General features: G+C 40.3%; 1 protein-coding gene across 7 annotated transcripts in view; it reads right to left on the bottom strand.

Annotated features, from left to right (window-relative positions):
- Window positions 1–22261, bottom strand: part of LOC125463139 (apoptosis regulator Bcl-2-like) — a 225602-nt gene extending 203341 nt beyond the window's left edge. For all 7 annotated transcript variants that reach the window (XR_009447135.1, XR_007249765.2, XR_007249766.2 and 4 more), the window contains exon 1: window positions 21540–22261. Coding sequence is in view for 4 of the 7 variants with exons in the window: in XM_059653999.1 (XP_059509982.1) it covers window positions 21540–22007 (468 nt within the window). In the remaining 3 variants the exon portion in view is untranslated. The remainder of the gene's footprint in view (window positions 1–21539) is intronic.
- Window positions 22262–22464: the final 203 nt, after the last annotated feature.

Genomic DNA, 22464 nt, shown 5'->3' with positions numbered 1-22464 from the left:
CAGGGGTACAGCAAGGGGAGGGTTTGAAGAGAAAGTTATTTTTAAGATGTATTTACATAGTTTATCTCCTTACTCCTTGAGAATTTCAACAGTTAAAATAATTTGTTTTTCAGCGCAGAATTTTAAGAGGAGCCATTAGAAAGGGATACACAGTTGCCAAAATCTCTCTTATACTGGTGACAAAAAAAGGATTCTTCTCAAAATATTGTCAAAAAATGACCATCTATTAAGACAGTCACTCTGAGGGCTTAGTTTTAAAACTAAATCAAACACTGAATCAGTGTTGCTGAACATCACAATGCATTAGTTTCCTAAACAAACACCCAAGCTGTAATTTAGTAAATTAAATACTAAAACAGCATGATAAGTTGCTACCAACACTTTAAACTTCAATATCACACATTACCTTGCAACAACCCAATATCTCAAGGAAGAATTGAACTGACAGACATTATATTCAAAAACACACACCGCCTAGTGGCTGATTTAACTGAGATAATGACAAAGGCCTGGGAATTACTTCCTTGTCTACCTCCTTGACCACATGGAAGCAAAGAAAACACTTTAACAAGTCTACGCAGAAGGACAGCAGAGAATGAATTACTAGAAATGTAGTGTACTTAGGGGTAGATCATTTGTTCACGTAAGAGTCCAAAACAAAATGGACACAGAAATTAAGATAATAAAATGTGAGGCTGGATGAACACAGCAGGCCAAGCAGCATCTCAGGAGCACAAAAGCTGACGTTTCGGGCCTAGACCCTTCATCAGAGAGGGGGATGGGGGGAGGGAACTGGAATAAATAGGGAGAGAGGGGGAGGCGGACCGAAGATGGAGAGTAAAGAAGATAGGTGGAGAGGTAGGGAGGGGATAGGTCAGTCCAGGGAAGACGGACAGGTCAAGGAGGTGGGATGAGGTTAGTAGGTAGCTGGGGGTGCGGCTTGGGGTGGGAGGAAGGGATGGGTGAGAGGAAGAACCGGTTAGGGAGGCAGAGACAGGTTGGACTGGTTTTGGGATGCAGTGGGTGGGGGGGAAGAGCTGGGCTGGTTGTGTGGTGCAGTGGGGGGAGGGGATGAACTGGGCTGGTTTAGGGATGCAGTGGGGGAAGGGGAGATTTTGAAACTGGTGAAGTCCACATTGATACCATATGGCTGCAGGGTTCCCAGGCGGAATATGAGTTGCTGTTCCTGCAACCTTCGGGTGGCATCATTGTGGCAGTGCAGGAGGCCCATGATGGACATGTCATCAAGAGAATGGGAGGGGGAGTGGAAATGGTTTGCGACTGGGAGGTGCAGTTGTTTGTTGCGAACTGAGCGGAGGTGTTCTGCAAAGCGGTCCCCAAGCCTCCGCTTGGTTTCCCTCTTGGACACAGAAATTAACAAGATTTATTTATGATTCAGTTTTTTCCTCATTCAGTTAAATTAGTATCTCTAGGCTGGCAATGAATAATGAAAGCAACATATTACACGAACAACAGCAAACATCCAGTACATGTTATCAGGTAAGTAAGCTATTGCCCTGATCAGCGACTAATATATATAGCCATTGTCCCAGTTTATATTTTTTTTATAAACAGTCCATCATATCAATGCTATGATCTGTTTCAACAGACATTCTTTGATCTTGTACTGCTTATATCTAAAGAAACCAACATAACATTATTTGCTTACATCAGGCAACTAAACACTTGTCTAAGAAGGTTTCAGTTGAGATCATGCAAGACTTTGATGCATGACAATGTTGGTGATCGAGAACATTGCCTCATAATGTTTGCGACGTTTAGTCATGCACCAAACTAACTGCAACAGTACTGAACAGAAATTTGCTACTTTGATATCTGATGCCCATGTCCAAAGATCCAGATTCAACTCAGCTCAGACAAAGTGGATTATACTTGGTGCAGCAAAGCATCCATTCAAGGCAGCTGAATTTTGGCTTTAATCCACAGACTGATTAAAGCCACAGTCAAATAAAAACATAATATATTAGTTGTTTTGATGCAGTGTCATTAACTTACATATATTCTTGGCTACATTTTTTAAAAAGAACCATAAGTTTACTTCAAGATCACGTTCTAGCTCATTTCCAAGAAACTTCTAAAGCTAGTCTAAATCTGTTCGCAGACCAGAATATGTGCATATGGCAGAGCTGTTGTGCTCATTAAAATGATATCTGAAATCTAAGATCGGGCAAACATTTCAAAATGTACCAATAAGCTAAACAAAAAGATCAGGCACAAAAACAAGTGGGAAGATTTGATTTTCAAAACCTGAATTAAAAGGACAAGGGAAGGGACTGTGGAAAATGTAGTAACCTGTACATTAGTCTTATTTATGACTGATCAGAGTGAGAGACCAACCAAAACCTTTCTATCACTGGCCATAACATTTTTAACAGTTACAAGGGTAAGCTACTCAATTGCATTTTCTAAGTCGACAAGTAAACTACAAATCTCCCATTTCATGGGCAGCAGGTTGCAAACTAATATCAGATAATGATTTTTCCTTGTCAATCTAATCCAAACCTTACATAATCTTAGACACTTGCACCTAATCTTGGATCAATCTCTCTTGTTCTGAAGGAAACAGGCCCAGCTTTACAACCTAATCTTGAAATTAAAATTCTCCATCCCTGCAATAATTCTGAACAATTGCTTCTTGCGTCCTGTCAAAGACCCTCATTCGCATTCTTCCTGGAGCCTAATTAGTGCTTCAGTATAACTTGCCTTCTTTTGAACCCAATGCCTCTAACCATTAAGTCCAAAAATTCCATAGGCTTTGTTAACTACTCTCCCAATATGTCTGACCACCTTCAACAGTCAACATACCTACAGCCTCAGATCCTTCTATTCCAGCACTTTTTTTTTGAAAACTACAGTGCCATTGAATCTTTTTGCCTTTCCTAATTCTTTTGAACAAAATTTGGTACCTCAAACTTCTCTGTACTAGTTTACTTCTGTCACTTATCTGGTCATTCCACTGTATCTTTGACATGTTGCTGGTGATTCAATTTACTCACACTGAATGCCATGCTAAATTTGGGATCATTAGCAAATTTTGAAAGTACACTCTGTATTCAAAAGATTCAGGCCTATTACAACAAAAAGTGGTACCAGCCACGAGTCCTGGGGAATACTGGTGTCTGTCACTCTCCAGCTGGGAAAATAACCAATTACCACACCACACTATTTTCTGTCCTGAAGGAATTTTAATCCAATTCATCATCTATTCTCCTCCTCCATGAGCCTCGATTTTGTTAACCAGCCTTTCATGCAGCACTATGTCAAATTCGTTCTTAAAATCCATTAATATATCCACCATAATCCCCACATTAAACATTTTGATTAAGTAACAAGAGAAGGTTAATTAGTCAAGTCAAACTTAATCTGCCTTTTAAAAAACGTGTATATGAATAAACAGCCTGGAAACAGACAAGGCACCAGACCCAATGACTTCTTTCCCTGGCCCTGCAAACCAGAAGCCCAATATGGATATATTGACCTAAAATTAAACAGGGAATTGAAGAAATGTTGAAGCATTGCCTTTGATGTATAGTGATCACATCCAACCCAAAATATGCTCAAGACAGAAAGAAAAAGCAACAAAGGTATGTTCAACTTTATCTTTTAGCATTTATAAAGTTCAATCTGCATTTGCCTTTGGCCTCTATCATCTCAGTTCAAATTCAACCCAGATGAAAAGGATGAAGGCTTCCCTTACTTTGTTTCAAAATTTCTGCAGAAACGAAAGAGGTCTAACTTCTAGGCTCAACATCGTCCAATCCTGTGTAAACAAAATTCGGTCCAATGGAAGTAAAAGATTATTAGCTCTCTCCAAGAATATAACCAGAGTAACACAAGAGCATTTAACTTTCGAATTACGCATCCACTTTTTTTTCCTAAAAATATAACAATTGTTGTAGATCTCTTTCAATTTCCATACATACTTAAAATTACTTCAAAGAGTATTCAAACTATTTCTTACAGAATTATTCTCTGAACAATGTGGTCTTTGAGTCAAGCACCCAACCTAGCAAAAAGACTAGGAGGCAAAATGAAACAGTTTTCTGTTGTATAATTAACTTATACCTGATAACACTTCCTATTGATGTAAAATAAGATGGCGAGAAAGAGGTGATAATGCTGTTGCCCCTTTGGTAAATGATATGACCTCAAACAGATGTAATTCTTCTCATTCATTCCTTGGAGATATTACACTAATGTTGCCATTCTTGATGAAATGACAAAACACAGTCATACTATTCAAATGTCCATTGTCCACAACAATAAAAAGAAACCTACGTTGAATGGCATTTGAAGACATAGAAAAATTGCTCATATGTGACACTATATCCTTATCAAAGAGTACATTGTCAATGTATCATTTGAAATGTTGAAATGAAAGAAGTCTTGAGGTTCAAATGCTGCTAACTCAACTGGGAGTACACTTGCAGCAGTTCATAAAGGCAGCTCACCACCACCTTAAAGGGCAATTAAGAAAGGGTAATAAATACTGGCCGGCCAGCAACATCCACACCTCATGTGATAGTTTTTAAAAACTAAGACTATGGAGCTTAACATAGGAAACACAGGTTAAGAAAACAAAAACAAAACAAAAATCAGAAAGTCTGTTTGCTTTGTGAGCTGGCATGTCCTAATTCTGTGTTGGCAAATGTCTAACAGGGAAGGAAGTTCCCAGCAGATAAAATAGCATTACCTACCATGGGATCTAAACATGTCTAAAGGCACAAAGAGAAGCTTTGGGGGTGACGTATGCAAGTATAAAGTTGCACCTAGGCAAGTTGAAGGTTGCTGTTACACTGCAAGCTTAACATTAATGCAAACTAATTTGGGTCTACCACCAACCTGTGAAATGTAAATAGGCATGAGGTTCCTCTTCCACCATTCCCAGTTCACTGTGTGGTCCCAATTCTAGTCAGCACTACATCTGAACTATAACTGCAACTATGCAATGCAATCAAGTGTTACAATTATGGCGTAAATTCTTATCATCTTCCATACAGCAGATGCATGTGATCTAGCGCTGAAGTCAACAACTGCCTGAAAATAAAGACGTCTTTCTCTTATGCCTGGCATTCATTGCTAAGATCTCAAATGCAACAAGAAAATGCAGCAACAGTGCATAGTTGTATTGACACACTTCCTTCCCTGTTTCGAATATTTTCAAGCGACCTGTTCAGATGTATGATATGAATGGTGCAAGTAGGGCTTGAACCCGTACCTTCTGTCCCAGAGGTAGGGATACTACCAAAGCACCACAGGTTGACATTCTTACATATTATGAAGGGACTGCATAAAGTAAATAAATTTATTTGCTGTGCAATTTTGCTCATTAGGAATAGTTTATCCATTCATGTAGCCAGGGCTGCCATGATCAATTCCTCATGCTTGTGAGAAGAATTTGCATATAGTTGCAAAGTGGCTTGGGTGAGTTAAAGTACAAACTCTGGGAATGAACTCTCAGTACAATGATATCAATTCCCACCATATGGTGCTTTCTACTCATTGTCCATGCAAATAATGCCTCCATGTCTAAATGTGTTTATGATCTGATAAACCTGTACGTTGATCATCGTGCCTGAGGAGGAACAACAGGGAAACTTTTCCGAATTGAATTTGAATAAGTAAAAGGTCTATTGCTGTCCATAAAAGAACATCATTAAGGTGAGAGGAACATGCAAGATGTCTACATTTGCTAATGGAAGTACATTTGGCAATCCTACTACTTTAAATTGGCTCAATGACTAAGACAACCAAGCAACTGGACACTTTCACAACAAATGTTTAAACCATCATTGTTAAACTTTCTTTCTACAGGCCAGATTTTACATCTAGTGGCATGCTGTGTAAATTAGACTTGCTCTTTACCATATAGGTTCTTCAACAAAAAAGCCGCTGAACTGAAAAAGCAAAGTGAGTGAGCAATAGAAGGCATGGAGAATGACAGATATAGTGTTGATTCTACCAGACAGAAGCATAGAGAAATAAACAGAAGGTGGCCTGAGAAGGATGTTGAATTCAATACCAAAAATCAGGTACATAAAGTGAAATTTTTAAAAAAGGGAAAGAAAGACTGGGCTGACAGAAACTGAAAAACACATTTTCAGAATCTAAGACAATGTATAAACTCGAAGAATAAAAATATACATTTACTTGCTTACTTTCTGAGCAAAAGCAATTTATAACTACTCACAGTTAAACTGTGCTCAACCTATTAACTGAGATAATGGGAACTGCAGATGCTGGAGATTCCAAGATAATAAAATGTGAGGCTGGATGAACACAGCAGGCCAAGCAGCATCTCAGGAGCACAAAAGCTGACGTTTCGGGCCTAGACCCTTCATCAGAGAGGGGGATGGGGGGAGGGAACTGGAATAAATAGGGAGAGAGGGGGAGGCGGACCGAAGATGGAGAGTAAAGAAGATAGGTGGAGAGGGTGTAGGTGGGGAGGTAGGGAGGGGATAGGTCAGTCCAGGGAAGACGGACAGGTCAAGGAGGTGGGATGAGGTTAGTAGGTAGCTGGGGGTGCGGCTTGGGGTGGGAGGAAGGGATGGGTGGGAGGAAGAACCGGTTAGGGAGGCAGAGACAGGTTGGACTGGTTTTGGGATGCAGTGGGTGGGGGGGAAAAACCTATTAACTGCTTGGCTCTATTTTCTGTGGCAACTTTAATGAGGAATTGATATAAACTGCAACATGTTCATACAAATCACAAAGAGGGTAACACAGCGAAGTTATTTGTGCAAGGTTAACAGTGGAACAACCAGAAATTGGCCTGCAAATTGTGGCAATACATAATTTATGAAGTATCTTTTCATTGGTACAAATTGCTGACTAATTTTTGATTCCGCTAATTACTACAAACAACAAAATCATAAACGCACTATTTTTATAAAGTGGATAATAATTTTGTTCCATGCAGAAAATCTACTAGTACAATTAAAGTACATGCTCTATACAACGAAACAGCTAACTTTGAAAAAGTCTATGAAAGGCAATTAGCCTGAAAGAGTTAGATTAGATTAGATTAGATTCCCTACACAGTGTGGAAACAGGCCCTTCGGCCCAACATGTCCACACCGCCCCTTGAAGCATCCCACCCAGACCCATCCCCCTAATAACCCACACACCCCTGAAAGCTACAGGCAATTTAGCATGGCCGATCAACCTAACCTGCACATCTTTGGACTGTGGGAGGAAACCCACGCAGACACAGGGAGAATGTGCAAACTCCACACAGACAGTCACCCGAGGCAAGAATGAAACCCGGGTCCCTGGCACTGAGGCGCTGCAGGGCTAGGCATTGAGCCACCGTGCCGCCCAACTGAAGGCCTTTGTATAGCTCCACCCATTCACGTCTATAGTCAGTTTGCTAGTCAGTATTAGTTTTCAGTATTTGTTGTCTGTCACAGTTGTTCCAACCTGTTATTCTTATTCCACTGTCATCAGACAACTTCACTTAGCCTGTAAGTACCATTGTATCTTGCCCAATAATTACAGTTAACTAGTCTTAAGCCAATGTAACCTGTTAACTTGGTTAGGATGAGATAAACTATTTCTTTAACTCAAGTATGTGGATCTTCTTGAAGACTTAATGGTTAGCACTTCATCATTTAATGCTAGTGAGTCCCACAGCCTAGTATTAAATGAGGGATTATCCAAAAGGAGATCCCAGCAGTATTACACTCAGAGGTCACTTTTACTACAAAGATCTTTCTCAAATTCAAAACATTACACAAGAACAGAAGACACAGCAGGAGTAGAAGACAGAGCTCTTTTGAACCTGCTCTGTATTTTAAAACAATCTGCCTCAAATCCGCTCTCTTGCTCACTTCCCCGTATTATGTGATTCCAAAAGACCGAATATCAGCTCATCTCGGCCCTAAATAACAGTCTCCTGAATCCTCTGACATGGAAAATTGCGAAAGATTCACAACCCTTTGACAGAAATAATTCCTCTACATGTTAGTCTTAAATAGTCAGTCCCTCACCCGAAAGCTGTGTTCTAGAATCCGCAGGTGGGTAAACAGCCCGTGTCTACCTTATCAAGACCTTTCAGAATCTTGTACTGGTCACTTGCAGCAACTGCTGGTTATATAAACGATATAAATTTGAGTCATGCATGTTAAGGGATGATATTATGCCTCAAAAACGGCATCACCAATAAATTAGGGCTATCACCTGGACTCTCTCTCGTGTATAAATTGGCTGCAAAAGCAAAAATGCGGCCACGGATATATAAAATGTGAGGCTGGATGAACACAGCAGGCCCAGCAGCATCTCAGGAGCACAAAAGCTGATGTTGTTTCGGGCCTAGACCCTGCATCAGAGAGGGGGATGGGGTGAAGGTTCTGGAATAAATAGGGAGAGAGGGGGAGGCGGACCGAAGATGGAGAGAAAAGAAGATAGGTGGAGAGGAGAGTATAGGTGGGGAGGTAGGGAGGGGATAGGTCAGTCCAGGGAAGACGGACAGGTCAAGGAGGTGGGATGAGGTTAGTAGGTAGGAGATGGAGGTGCGGCTTGGGGTGGGAGGGAGGGATGGGTGAGAGGAAGAACAGGTTAGGGAGGCAGAGACAGGTTGGACTGGTTTTGGGATGCAGTGGGTGGAGGGGAAGAGCTGGGCTGGTTGTGTGGTGCAGTGGGGGGAGGGGACGAACTGGGCTGGTTGTGGGATGCGGTGGGGGAAGGGGAGATTTTGAAGCTGGTGAAGTCCACATTGATACGATTGGGCTGCAGGGTTCCCAAGCGGAATAGGAGTTGCTGTTCCTGCAACCTTCGGGTGGCATCATTGTGGCACTGCAGGAGGCCCATGATGGACATGTCATCTAAAGAATGGGAGGGGGAGTGGAAATGGTTTGCGACTGGGAGGTGCAGTTGTTTATTGCGAACCGAGTGGAGGTGTTCTGCAAAGCGGTCCCCAAGCCTCCGTTTGGTTTCCCCAACGTGGAGGAAGCCACACCGGGTACAGTGGATGCAGTATACCACAGTGGCAGATGTGCAGGTGAACCTCCGCTTAATGTGGAAAGTCATCTTGGGGCCTGGGATAGGGGTGAGGGAGGAGGTGTGGGGGCAAGTGCAGCATTTCCTGCAGTTGCAGGGGAAGGTGCCGGGTGTGGTGGGGTTGGAGGGCAGTGTGGAGCGAACAAGTGAGTCACGGAGAGAGTGGTCTCTCCGGAAAGCAGACAAGGGTGGGGATGGAAAAATGTCTTGGGTGGTGGGGTCGGATTGTAGATGGCGGAAGTGTCAGACGATGATGCGTTGTATCCGGAGGTTGGTAGGGTGGTGTGTGAGAACGAGGGGGATCCTCTTTGGGCGGTTGTGGCGGGGATGTGTTGCGGGAAATGCGGCAGACGCGGTCAAGGGCGTTCTCGACCACTGTGGGGGGAAAGTTGCGGTCCTTGAAGAACTTGGACATCTGGGATGTGCGGGAGTGGAATGTCTTATCGTAGGAGCAGATGCGGCGGAGGCGGAGGAATTGAGAATAGGGGATGGAAGTTTTGCAGGAGGGTGGGTGGGAGGAGGTGTATTCTAGGTAGCTGTGGGAGTCGGTGGGCTTGAAATGGACATCAGTTACAAGCTGGTTGCCTGAGATGGAGACTGAGAGATCCAGGAAGGTGAGGGATATGCTGGAGATGGCCCAGGTGAACTGAAGGTTGGGGTGGAAGGTGTTGGTGAAGTGGATGAACTGTTCGAGCTCCTCTGGGGAGCAAGAGGCAGCGCCGATACAGTCATCAATGTAACGGAGGAAGAGGTGGGGTTTGGGACCTGTGTAGGTGCGGAAGAGGGACTGTTCCACGTAACCTACAAAGAGGCAGGCATAGCTGGGGCCCATGTGGGTGCCCATGGCCACCCCCTTTGTCTGTAGGAAGTGGGAGGAATCAAAAGAGAAGTTGTTGAGGGTGAGGACGAGTTCGGCTAGGCGGATGAGGGTATCAGTGGAGGGCGACTGGTCGGGCCTGCGGGCCAGGAAGAAGCGGGGGGCCTTGAGGCCACCTGCATGCGGAATACAGGTGTATAGGGACTGGACGTCCATGGTGAAAATGAGGTGTTGGGGGCCAGGGAATTGGAAGTCCTGGAGGAGGTGGAGGGCATGGGTGGTGTCACGGACGTAGGTAGGGAGTTCCTGGACCAAAGGGGAGAAAATGGAGTCCAGATAGGTGGAGAGGAGTTCGGTGGGGCAGGAGCAGGCAGGTTTGTGTATTTTGGGAAGGAGATAGGAGATAGGAGATAGAAACGGGCCGTGTGGGGTTGGGGAACAATGAGGTTGGAGGCTGTGGGTGGGAGGTCCCCTGAGGTGATGAGGTCATGAATGGTGTTGGAGATGGTGGTTTGGTGCTCGGGTGTGGCGTCATGGTCGAGGGGGCGGAAGGAGGTGGTGTCGGAGAGTTGGCGTTTGGCCTCGGCGATGTAGAGGTCACCTGCACATCTGTCAATGTGGTATACTGCATCCACTGTACCCCGGTGTGGCGTCCTCTACATTGGGGAAACCAAGTGGAGGCTTGGGGACCGCTCTGCAGAACACCTCTGCTCGGTTCGCAATAAACAACTGTGCCTCCCAGTCGCAAACCATTTCCACTCCCCCTCCCATTCTTTAGATGACATGTCCATCATGGGCCTCCTGCAGTGCCACAATGATGCCACCTGAAGGTTGCAGGAACAGCAACTCATATTCCGCTTGGGAACCCTGCAGCCCAATGGTATCAATGTGGACTTCACCAGCTTCAAAATCTCCCCTTCCCCCACCGCATCCCAAAACCAGCCCAGTTCGTCCCCTCCCCCCACTGCACCACACAACCAGCCCAGCCCTTCTCCTCCACCCACTGCATCCCAAAACCAGTCCAACCTGTCTCTGCCTCCCTAACCTGTTCTTCCTCCCACCCATCCCTTCCTCCCACCCCAAGCCGCACCTCCATCTCCTACCTACTAACCTCATCCCACCTCCTTGACCTGTCCGTCTTCCCTGGACTGACCTATCCCCTCCCCACCTATACTCTCCTCTCCACCTATCTTCTTTTCTCTCCATCTTCGGTCCGCCTCCCCCTCTCTCCCTATTTATTCCAGAACCCTCACGCCATCCCCCTCTCTGATGAAGGGTCTAGGCCCGAAACATCAGCTTTTGTGCTCCCGAGATGCTGCTGGGCCTGCTGTGTTCATCCAGCCTCACATTTTATTATCTTGGATTCTCCAGCATCTGCAATTCCCATTACCACGGATATATATTTGTTTTCACAGCCAAGTTTTAGTAAGGTCACTGCATACGTTTGACTCAAAACCAAGAGTTTTTATGGATCTCGAGTAACATTTGAGACTCTCAGGGACATTTGCACCTGACATCATACCACGATAGCAGCTTGCCACCTTGCTTGACAGTGTGACTGATATCGCCAGGAACAGCTATGGATAAATCCAAGGTGTTGGCTGATAGAAGTAATTATTTTAATACAATTATTTTAGGCTGGTGCTTGATTGATTCTAAATAGTTCTCTGAACCTAAACACCAACTCAGATGTAAGGAACCAGTTAACTGTACTGAGATGCTCTTTAGTCATTAGACTACTACAATGCCTTTGTCATTGCTGTAAAGCTCAATGATGAGAAGATTGACAATTTTCTTCCTTTGATTACTCGAGAGTGCACTTAGAGTCAGTAACATGTTAAAGTTACAATTTTTAATCAAACGGCAAGGGCTGGCAAACTCCCATTCCTTGAAGGTCATTAGTGAACCGTTTGGGTGCAGGTAAGCTGGCAGTTTTCATGATTATTTTACCTGGCCACAAATCACAGTATTAAAAAAAACTAAATTCCCCAAACTGTTAACAGTTGAATTCTCAACTTCCACGATGCTAATCACAAACATGTGGTGGTCATATTCATTTTAATATACTACCAAAAGTGAAAGGAGAGGGGAATTTATACACCTAAATTGTGACAGTCTCGCTGATCATTGATGCTTTTAACATCTATTCCAATTTATGGGTAGAAACAGTTTTTCTTTACTTCAAAGACTAAATTCCAACTGTAAGTTCAGAGGTGAAGAGAAGATTCTTCACAGCAGCTGCCATCACAGTTCACCACATCAACTGCTTTTCTTTAGACCCAGTAGTCATCAGACCAATTCTGTACCCTGTTTCAACCTCAATTTCTTCTACATGAGTTCCCCCATCCATCTTTTGCTATGGTCCACCCACAATCTAGGTACTGTTTTGCTCCAATTTCCAGCTTGTAATAGGTCCATACTAAAACATTCATCTTCACAGCAGACCCAGATGAACAGTGAACAATACCACAGGAGGAGATCTGTTGGTATGTTTTAAGTAAATTTAATAAACATGATTTATTGACTCCAGTAGGGTCATCTTGTTTCTGGATGTGGTACAGGTTATTACATCATTTGAGAGCGATAAAACTTTCTTGTTTACAATTTTTCCTATTCAGAGAGCTTATCCGATTGTCAAAATGGATTTTTTCAGATAAGCAAATCTTTAAAAAAATATTTGTAATGAGACCTATGGATACCAAGTCAACATAATAGACAGCTGACTATATATGACATTAAGTAAATATAAAAAACTTTACCATGAGGGCTATTCTCTAAATAATTGACTGAGTATGAATGTGAAGTATGCTACTGTTCATCTTGGCCTGCAATTGAGGTTACTGTGGGGCATTCCAGAATAATCCAATAAAGCAGAAAAAACAAACTGTTGTTCTGCATATCTGGTAGGTAAATACAAAAACCAACAGGTGTCAAAGTTCTATAATAATAATGAAAAGAAATTATTTAGGAAATTTTCAACTGAAAATACTGTATTCAAAATGTTATGTGCTAACTCTGAAGTTGTGAAGTATTCTGGATTTCTTCCAGAATTTTTCTGAATGCTTCCTTTGAACAATGTTTTTCTCCTTTTCCAGGTCAACCTTAAATGAACACAGTAGCATTTTGTCAATAAATTATTTGTACATAGCTAATTTCTATTGAACATCTATACAAAGCAGTATTCAGTAAAAAGTAAACAAAAACAGTTTAGTCATTGCTTTCACATGGCAGAGTGCCCCGCACCACATCCAAAAGCATGATCTCAGAGCAAGAAAACAAAAATCAAATATCAGATGTAGGTGTTTGTGGGTTGTTGAGATGAGGAGGAGGTTTGCAGCAACAACCCACACTTTCTTTTCCAGTTATTTTATCAGTGGTTTCTTTACAAGTCCCAATAATTAGATTTCTCAACACCTGTGCACTTTCTCTTGCTGCTCCCTTACGAGCACACCACCCCACCACACAGACACAAACACATAACTTCTGTGCATCCTCCAACCAGCTCAGTTGGTATCAACATGCACACCCACTCCTCCTTTCCACAAAACCACTGATTTTTCTGAAGAAAATCTTTGAGACAACTTGTTTTCACCTAATAAAGTTAGTTGTTCCATTAAATGCAAGTCTGTTTACAACACTTGCAGCTGCTTTTAAAAGCCCAAGACAGAAAATTTGATACTTATGGGAAAGGAAATATTATCCAACTGAATTAGACCTCGTATTCAACTTTACATTCAAAATCCATTCCAGGAGGTTTATTTCCAAATATTAAAAATGAACACAAGTCATGTAGTGCAAAATATTCAATACTAACAATACCAATTTAGTATTGAAGACTGTATGTCTGAGGTGAATAAAATGATGGAATGCAAGCATTTACTATAGACTTTACAAAAGACACTAATCAGAGCATTGGGCACTGGAAAAATGAATGTGCATGTTGTGTGATATTCAATTTACGTCAATGCTGAATGAAATGGATTTAATGGAAAGAAAGCTCAGTCCAGCTTCTATAGAACATTCAATCTATAAAACTGACAGTAGATTTTCTGCCCTGGGTGTCTGATCAGTCGCAACAAAACAGATGTGTGCTGTTCCTTTGAAGTCTAGGGAATTCTAGGCATCTTAAACCTATATGGGAACATCTACAAGCACAGCTGCAGGCCTTTCAGGGCTGTAACTCTATATTAGGCCTTCTGGCTGTTAATGGAGATTAGAAACTAGAAGACATTAAGATGCATCAAAACATCCAGGGGATTTCCTAAAAAAGTAATTTTTGACTTGAATCATTTTTGTCATTGGTCTATGTTTGGTCAGCAGTTCAGACAATGATTTTAGGTTTTAACTGGTGGGTTAATATCAAAATGAGGCAAAAGGCTGGAAACATCCCATGCCAACTCACCAAATAAAACCTCTCTGTTCAATGCAACCTTTGATCAGCCAAAGTATTTTTAATCTAAATATACAGCAAACAAAATCAAATCTTACTACGTTTGTAAACATTTTGTTAAACAAATTAAAATAAACAAATAGTCTAGAAATATAAATTTCTTTCTTGACTCTAAGTAGTTTCTCAAAGGCTGAATATTATTTGCTAAACATATTAAGATTTCTCTCCTGCTTTGATTCGTTCAAATCATGCAAAGAATGCAAATGAATAAAGTTCATATAAAAATTGATCTCTGGTACTATTTATTTGAATTGAATGCCAGATTTCACATCAGGATTGACTAGATTGAAAGGCTACAATCCACACATCATAACCTAAGAAACTGGAAATAAAGCCATAATAAATTGTTTGATTAGGGAAAAGAGATGTTTTGTCTATGACAACTAAAGCTTAGGTAAAGAATTTAGCTGTTTCCAGTTCCCAACTCCCTTGTTTCAACTTTTAAGTGCCATATTGCATGTTTAGGTGGAACTCCATATATCAAACTGCAACATAATATTCTCCAAATACTCAGAAGATTTCATAAGAGAGCTCAAAAGATTTTCAGTACTTTTAGTTTAACTTAAAAATTCATTTAAGTTGAGCTTTTTATTGATTTTTTTTAAATTTGTTGCTTAAAAAAAATAATTTTGGCATTGGCCTGAACATAAAGGATGGTAGCACTGGGTGGTTAGCCCATGCACACCTTGGTTAAAAAGGAACCTGTTAACCATATGGGGCATACTATTCGTGTTCAAGGCACCCTGATGCTTCAGATAAGAGAGACTGGAGTCTGACTCTTGCTATGCACACAAATAAAGACAGCTCAAAAATGTATCTGCATCATGAGTTTGCCTTGCATACACTACAACTGATCATGTGCTCTGTCCAGTTTTGTTTTGACAACTCCAAGAATCATTGAGGAATGTAAAGTAACACTTTAAGATAATAAAAGTGCAGTAAATTTCTTTATGGACACTTTCTTGTCTGTGCAATTTTAAGGCAACTCTAGCATCTCTTCGGCTACAAATATTATGGCAAATAAAACAAACTCCCAATATACCAATATTAATCTTTAATTCTAAAGGAGGTTTCCAAAGATAACCCCAAGAAGAGGGAACTAAACTTAAACAGACGGCTTCAATATTAAAAGTAAACAAATAGATTAAAATTAAAGTTCTTATTCAGTCATTGGGTCTACAGCATGCTGTCTTAGTCACACATTCTCACTCATGCACATTCAGCTGACAGCTCTAAAGTAAACAACTGCAAACTTTATTTTAAATTAACATTGAAAACAGAGATGGAAACTAAAAGCTCTACCTACAAATCTAACTGTGTAGCATTAAAGAGGAGGAAACAATGAAATTGCACTGCTAACTCTATAGGTTTTGTTTGAGGAGGGTTTAAACTCTGCAGACTACACAAGTAGACTGACAAGAAAAAATGATAGGGTTGAAACATTGTTTTTTAACATGCCATCTTCAGCCTGCAGATTCTCATCAAGTAGCATCCACAGCATTTACTGTCTATGCTAAGACAAGAATACTACAGGGCTTCTGCAGTATTACACTTAATGCCCACCTCTCCATTAAAAACAAAGTGCAACTGATTCAACAATGTGGCCACACATTCTGTAGCCATTTTAACACGAGATGCATTTATATAAAATATACTAGAATCAGTTATTGGGAAAATTTCTTCACAGTTTTACAACTGGAGCTCCTTTGTCAGAGCTTCCATACAGTTAATAGGTTTAAAAACAGCATCTGTCATGCATAGTATTTGATAGGGTTCCTTGAATCACCTCCTTTCATCAATTTTTTTAAACAGGGAACTAAATGCTTATTCATAAAATTTACTTGTAAATTCCCAATTCTCATTTCAGAATATCCTACTCTAAGTCAACATAAGTTTCACATAAGTATACAGAATAGGGATCCCTGTTCTGAAGGAGGATCACTGGACCCAAAATATTAACTCTGCTTTCTCACTACAGATGCTGCCAGACCTGCTGCTTTTTTCCAGCAATTCTGTTTTTGTTTCAGATATCTCTGCATTTGTCCATTCCACAAGCTGATGGAATAAGTTATTTGGAAATACATCACATTTTTTAAAAAAAAAGCCAACAAGCAACAAACTTGCAACAAAATACAAATAGTTCTTTACTCAGTTGTGCCAAAAAATATTTTGTGACATCAATAAAACTGCTTTTAGTATTTTCTTTCCTAAAAGGAAAGAAAGAATGTCAGAGGACGAATAAATAGTTTGCTTTTACTTAAGCTTATAAAAGGTTCTTTTAACCAAGGTGCAGTTTAAAAACCAAAATCAACAAAACAACTGAGAAATAACTTTGATCACTTTAACCCTCTCCCTCTGCAAACTGTGAACACTTGAAAAAAGTTAAAATTACTGTCCAGGGGAAAAGCAGGCGAGCATATTGAACTGGTAGATGAGAATTCCAGGTCAGGTAAAACAGGCTGAAAGATCACTTTTTGTGTTGTAGGATTCTATGATTCCAAGTAATTAAACACAGGAGATAAGACAAAATAATTGTCCGACAATCAATTAAACCAAAACAAGAAGATGTAGTGGACAGTAATTGAGTTGCAGGAAACTAGTTTTTGCTTTTAGTAAAATATTGTGTGTGCTGGAAATCTGAAATAAGAGCAGAAAATGCTGGAGAATCTCAGCAGATCTGTCGGCATCTGAGGAGAGAGAGAAACAGAATTTCTGTTAAGTCTTTTATGACACCAGACATAAAACATCAACTAGATTTCTCTCTCCATAGAAACTACCTATTTTTCTGTTAAATTTAGAAAATTTTGAATGGGGTGATTTAAAGGAAAAAGAAATGCCAAGAAGTTTCATTAGAATGGAATAGCTGCTTAAGCATCAACACTCCAGCTGTATAAAACTTCTCAACAAATTTTAACTTGCTTAACTGAGGGAGAAGCTTAAATATATTTATTTACTGAGGGAGAAGCTTAAATAGTTTAAATATATTTATTTACATATTTCCAGTTAACAAACTAGAAATCAATGATTTTTTTTATTTCCAACTAACTACATGGAAGATTATTAGACCTTCTTTGTGGAGTAAACAGTGAAACCCAAATTCTTATTATGCTCAAATATTTGGAACTCAGATGCAGGTGGAACCGATAACGGTTCACAATAAGCATTATTATATAAATTCAAGTACCTGTGCTAAAACCATTAAATTATTGTAAACCCAAGAAAATTTTGCTGCAGAAGCTGTTAAAGCACCTAAGTTTGGTCTGTAATTCAATTTTACAGTGCCCAAACATTTTCAACATTTTTGTTTGAAATGTTTAGGTTTTTCTGCACATGATATACATAGACTGGCTTCATAAACAATAAAAAAATTCATTTTGTCCCTGTAAATCATCCTACTTACTCCAAAATAATCTGCAATTTTGCACCTTTATTTCTGCCACATGTAATTATGCCCATTGGATTATCCAGGTTCACTGATTTACAACAACCATTTAACACTCAAGCAATCGAATAAACATTATTTGATATACACAGAGAATGTACAGTTTCAAGTAGTTGTCAGCAAACCATGGTTCTGGTACAAGTTATCCAACCTTTCTAATATTGACCATTGTGAAATTACTGATGTTAAATGTAGGAAATCTTTATGTACAAAGAAATATTTGCCTGCAGACAAATGCAGAGAAAATCAAAATTCTAGATATAATTTCTTGACTATATAATATACTCAGACTTCTTGTAGTTCCTTCAAACGCCCCAAAAAACTAAAGAACTATTTAATCTCATCACTTCAGAATGGACAGAACCACCTGTAAATGCATACTAGTTGCAAATATAGGTTATCTAATTTGTGGATTATGTTCAAGTGGAACAAAGGTGGGACAAAATTGGAAAAGATGTAACCAAATGTCTCTTCTTCAGACTTTTTCACAAAAACAAAATTCTAAGACTTTCTTTGCCAGAATCAATAATCAGTTTTTGATCCCCAATAAAATTAAAAGAAATCTAAAAAACACTTTAGAGAGCAAAAGCACAATTCAAAAGATTAATTCAACTATAAATCAGTAAGCAATTGCCAATTTTTGCCAAGATCCTGGAGTAAAATAGGAATTTTACAATAAGATCCTGCTAAAACTTTTCCTTAATATAAGGAACTGGAATATTTGCAAACACCAGAATTTTAGATCAAGCATAATAATTGCTATCCAAACTTTGGCTAACCACAGTCACTATAACGAACCAGAAGTTGGTACATTAGCTCTCACCTTGAAATAGCATGGTTCCATAAATCAGGAAGCTACTGTCATTGCTAGAATCTTGAAAACAGCAATTGACAGCATTGATTGAGAAGATAATGCCTCTGTACTGGCTGTGACAAACAGTTCATGCTTACTGCTACATTACCGCCTGTTGTCTATAACCCCATAAATTCTTCACTTTCAACTACCTTGTAGAGTTTCTTTAAAAAATATTGTTGAAATCAAACTTTGATTTTCAACCATTTGTAAGCTCTAGTTACTGATCCAGAGTCATTAGATATTCTCTACCTAATCAAAACCTTATCTTAAACCTTCTATGTTTCAAACAGAGTAGTCACCAAAGGATGTACAGATACAGCAGGAACTAGGAAGGGAACAGATTTGTAGAGAGAAAAATAAATCAATGCTGCAGACAACTGTTGCATAATTTGTAACTAGCTTGTGTACTGCAAAAGAAGAGCTTTTAAATGTGAAAAATATACGAAAAGCATCTTTAATTGCTACAAATTACAAAGCTCTAGTTCAGACTATTGATTATACTCATGGGTCTTTATGATTCCTTTTCCTTGTAAAACTTAAAAAAAAATAATAATTTGAAAGTAAGCATTCAAAGTACAGATCCTACTTGAATTAAAACAGCTTCTCAATGGGAATTGAGGAATGATAATATTGTGACCGGTTTGAATGGTGCAGGCTTCGAGGAGAGTGGCAACAGAAGATATCCTATCCCATACGGTAGACAAAATTATAGATTCAACAAATAATAAAGTATCAATCCGGTTCAGCTTGCATATATTTCATCTCCTGAAAACTATGGGATCAATCTCCATCTCCTAACTGTCTGGTGTAAAGCAGTAATTTAAAAAAAGGAATGTAAAACAATGGAAAGTAAGAATACTGACTAATTGTTTGTGAAAAAGAAAAAAATGAAAAGCAGTTTTGATTTATATGAGATATGTACACTGAATGCTTATATTTGATTTATTTTTGTTAAATTTTACAAGGTAAAGAAATCATGAAGAGTCATCACTATAATCAATAGTCTGAACTAGAGCTTTGTAACTTTTAACCATTAAAGATGTTTTTCCTATATTTTTCACATCTAAAAAGGTAGTCACTGTTATGACTGTAAAGTGCTTTTCAATAGCTTAAAGACAGCATTAATGCTATATAAATACAAGTTCTAAAAATTATTCATTTAATCTGGAGGCTGATCATATTTATGTAGTAAGCACCCTAAGTTTAACTAATTGCACTTGGTATTTTAAAGTAGTTTTGCTGCACAAATTAATCTGAAGTGATTTTAACAGTGTTCTCATTTGGAACTGTCAAATAGAAAGCAAATACAGATATCTAAGATCTCACTAAAAACAATTAATTGTTGACATCATAGTTTAAAGTCCTGTATTCATTACATCAGAACTTCACTGCTGAAAACAACTCATCAGGATTTCAACTTGAACTGATCCTTAATAACATTATCACAGCATAACATTTATATATTTTGTATGTAAGATATTTTGTGAACAGATGTCTAGATGTAGGATGAAGAAGATTTATACAAGAGAGCAAATCCATAATCCCTCAAAAGAACATATGCTGTTGACTAAAATAATACCCAGAACCAGACATAATGCCAGATAAGTAGTGATTAAACTGATTACAACAGCAATATTAAACACAAATGTTTTCTTCACAGTCTTGAACATTTTTAATGGATGAACAATCTTCGTAAAGAATATTTTTCCTCAGAGAAATACTAAATAAATGTTAAGATACCCTATCTCTGACTTACATGGAAAGTCATTACAGCCATATTCTCCCAGAAACACAATCAACCCTAAATATTTACCAGTCAAAAAAATTAACCTTTGACATTTCTTATGCTTTCCAAACATTTTCCAACTATGACCCCCGTTTCTAATTTTGAAAATAATAATGACCCCTCAATGAAATGAGAGATTGGACTTGGGATTTGAGGGGGGCAGAGGTCTATGAGAGATGGAGAACAGCTGTTATAACTCGGTCAGAACTCCACAGCAGCCATGGTTGTCTCGGTGCTTGGAAGCCCAAAGTTTCAACTCTCAATACCACTTTGGGTCCTGAGCCCCATTTTGGGAAGCTCTGTTATTCAAAACTACACACTTATTGGTAATCACCTAAATCTATTCAGACTATCCAAGAGACGCTATGTTATAGGTCAACCAAAATCCTTAGATTCTTGAAATGCAAGCGTGTCTGTTATATCACATCATGATGACTGCTGTGTATGCAAACAAAGACCAAACTTGTACATCTAATGAATGAGATCATCACTCGAAATAACAAGCCTTGCACAGTACATGGATGAAAATATCTTGCAGATAGAATAGCCAGCTGCCCATTGGGGTACAAAGTGGTACGCCATGATTTATGCTTAGCGAAGTAAATATATACACCTCTAAAAGCTATGAACGTAAACGGTACAGCTTTTTGTTGGGGTAGCATCAAGTCATTTTACAGCTTATCCAGGTTTCTACGAGAATACAAGAAAATTGAGGACAGAATGCAATCACAATACAGACTGAAGAAACGATATGGACTAAAGATCCAACAGAAATACATAACTATGGAACAGTTCAAGACCTAACAAGTATGCCATGCAGAAGAAGCTGCATGTATATCGGGCATTCAAACTCAACTAAAAACACGTGGCTTCGGAAACATTAACAAACACCCACCTGTGGCTGGTGATGCAACGTAGAAAAGGGTGGCCAGAAGTGGATGAATGTGAAGGCTGTATAGATATGTTGGGCGATGGAAGTGGGCAGGAAAGGTGATAGGAGGGAAACATTTTATTGAGTGGGAAGGTGTGTAGGTGATGCAAGTGGGCAGGAAACAGACCGTCCCACACAGTCTCTCTCCTTTGCAGGTAAAGGGGGTGGATGATGCTGACAATCTCAAGAATAGTCAAGTGATGAGGGTGAGTGAAGGTGTATCCTGGCCACTGGTTACATACCCAGTCTCCATTGGCGCGGATCCAGTCAGTGAGGCTGCTGTCCAGGTAAGCGGTCATCCAAGCGGCGATGTTATCAATGAGCGATGCCATGTCCCTCCTCTTGGCGCTCTCCACGCACAGGGTGCCACCGAACACGAAGAAAGCCACGACCCGGCCCCAGTTGACTCCATCGCGGAACAGCTCCTCGGCCACCGCCTCGAAGCGGCCGCGGGCACTCTCGGGCTCGAAGCGCATCTGCAGCGCTATGTCGGCGAACTCCTGCTGGTACTGGCGCTCGAAGCTGTCGCCCACCTCGCGGAGGACGCGGTGCGCTTTGTCGGCGGCGGACGCCCGGGGCCGGCCGGGGCTCGGTGAGCTGGGGGTCGGAGAGCCGGCAGCGGTGTCTAGGGGCTCCTCCCACACAAATCCCTGGCGGGACAGCCGGTAATACAGGTAATGGCAAACCAATTCACGGCTGCTGTAAGGCATCTCGTTCGAGCGGGGAAGAAGATGGTATTACAACAAAAACGAAATTGTTCAAATTTTGTCTCACAGCCAACAGCAGCACATCCCTGGAACCACTTCGGGGGACCACTTTGATAAAAAAGGACTTTTTTCCGCCTCAGGTGTCAACTTCACTGCGTCCCTGTAGCCTTAATCAATTTGATTTTGTTCCTCCAAACATGTTCCTTTTTTTGTTTCAAATCTTCCTCATAAAATCGCTCAAACTGCTCCCGGCTCCTCTTCCCCCCCCCCCCACACACACACACACACACACACACACCCCCGTTTTTAATTCCACTTTCCGTGCGTTGCAGTAATGGATTCCGTTTTGGTCGACTGCAAATTGCTCGTAAATTTAAACGCACATTTTCTTTTTCACCCTCTGTCAAAACGCTTGCTCCTCTGATGTGAGACGAATACGAAACTGACCCCAACAGACTGC

The sequence above is a fragment of the Stegostoma tigrinum genome, chromosome 2 (genome assembly GCF_030684315.1).
Source record: "Stegostoma tigrinum isolate sSteTig4 chromosome 2, sSteTig4.hap1, whole genome shotgun sequence".
Classification (NCBI taxonomy): domain Eukaryota; kingdom Metazoa; phylum Chordata; class Chondrichthyes; order Orectolobiformes; family Stegostomatidae; genus Stegostoma; species Stegostoma tigrinum.
The sequence above is the reverse complement of the archived record's forward strand: the minus strand, read 5'-3'. Positions and strand labels throughout refer to the sequence as shown.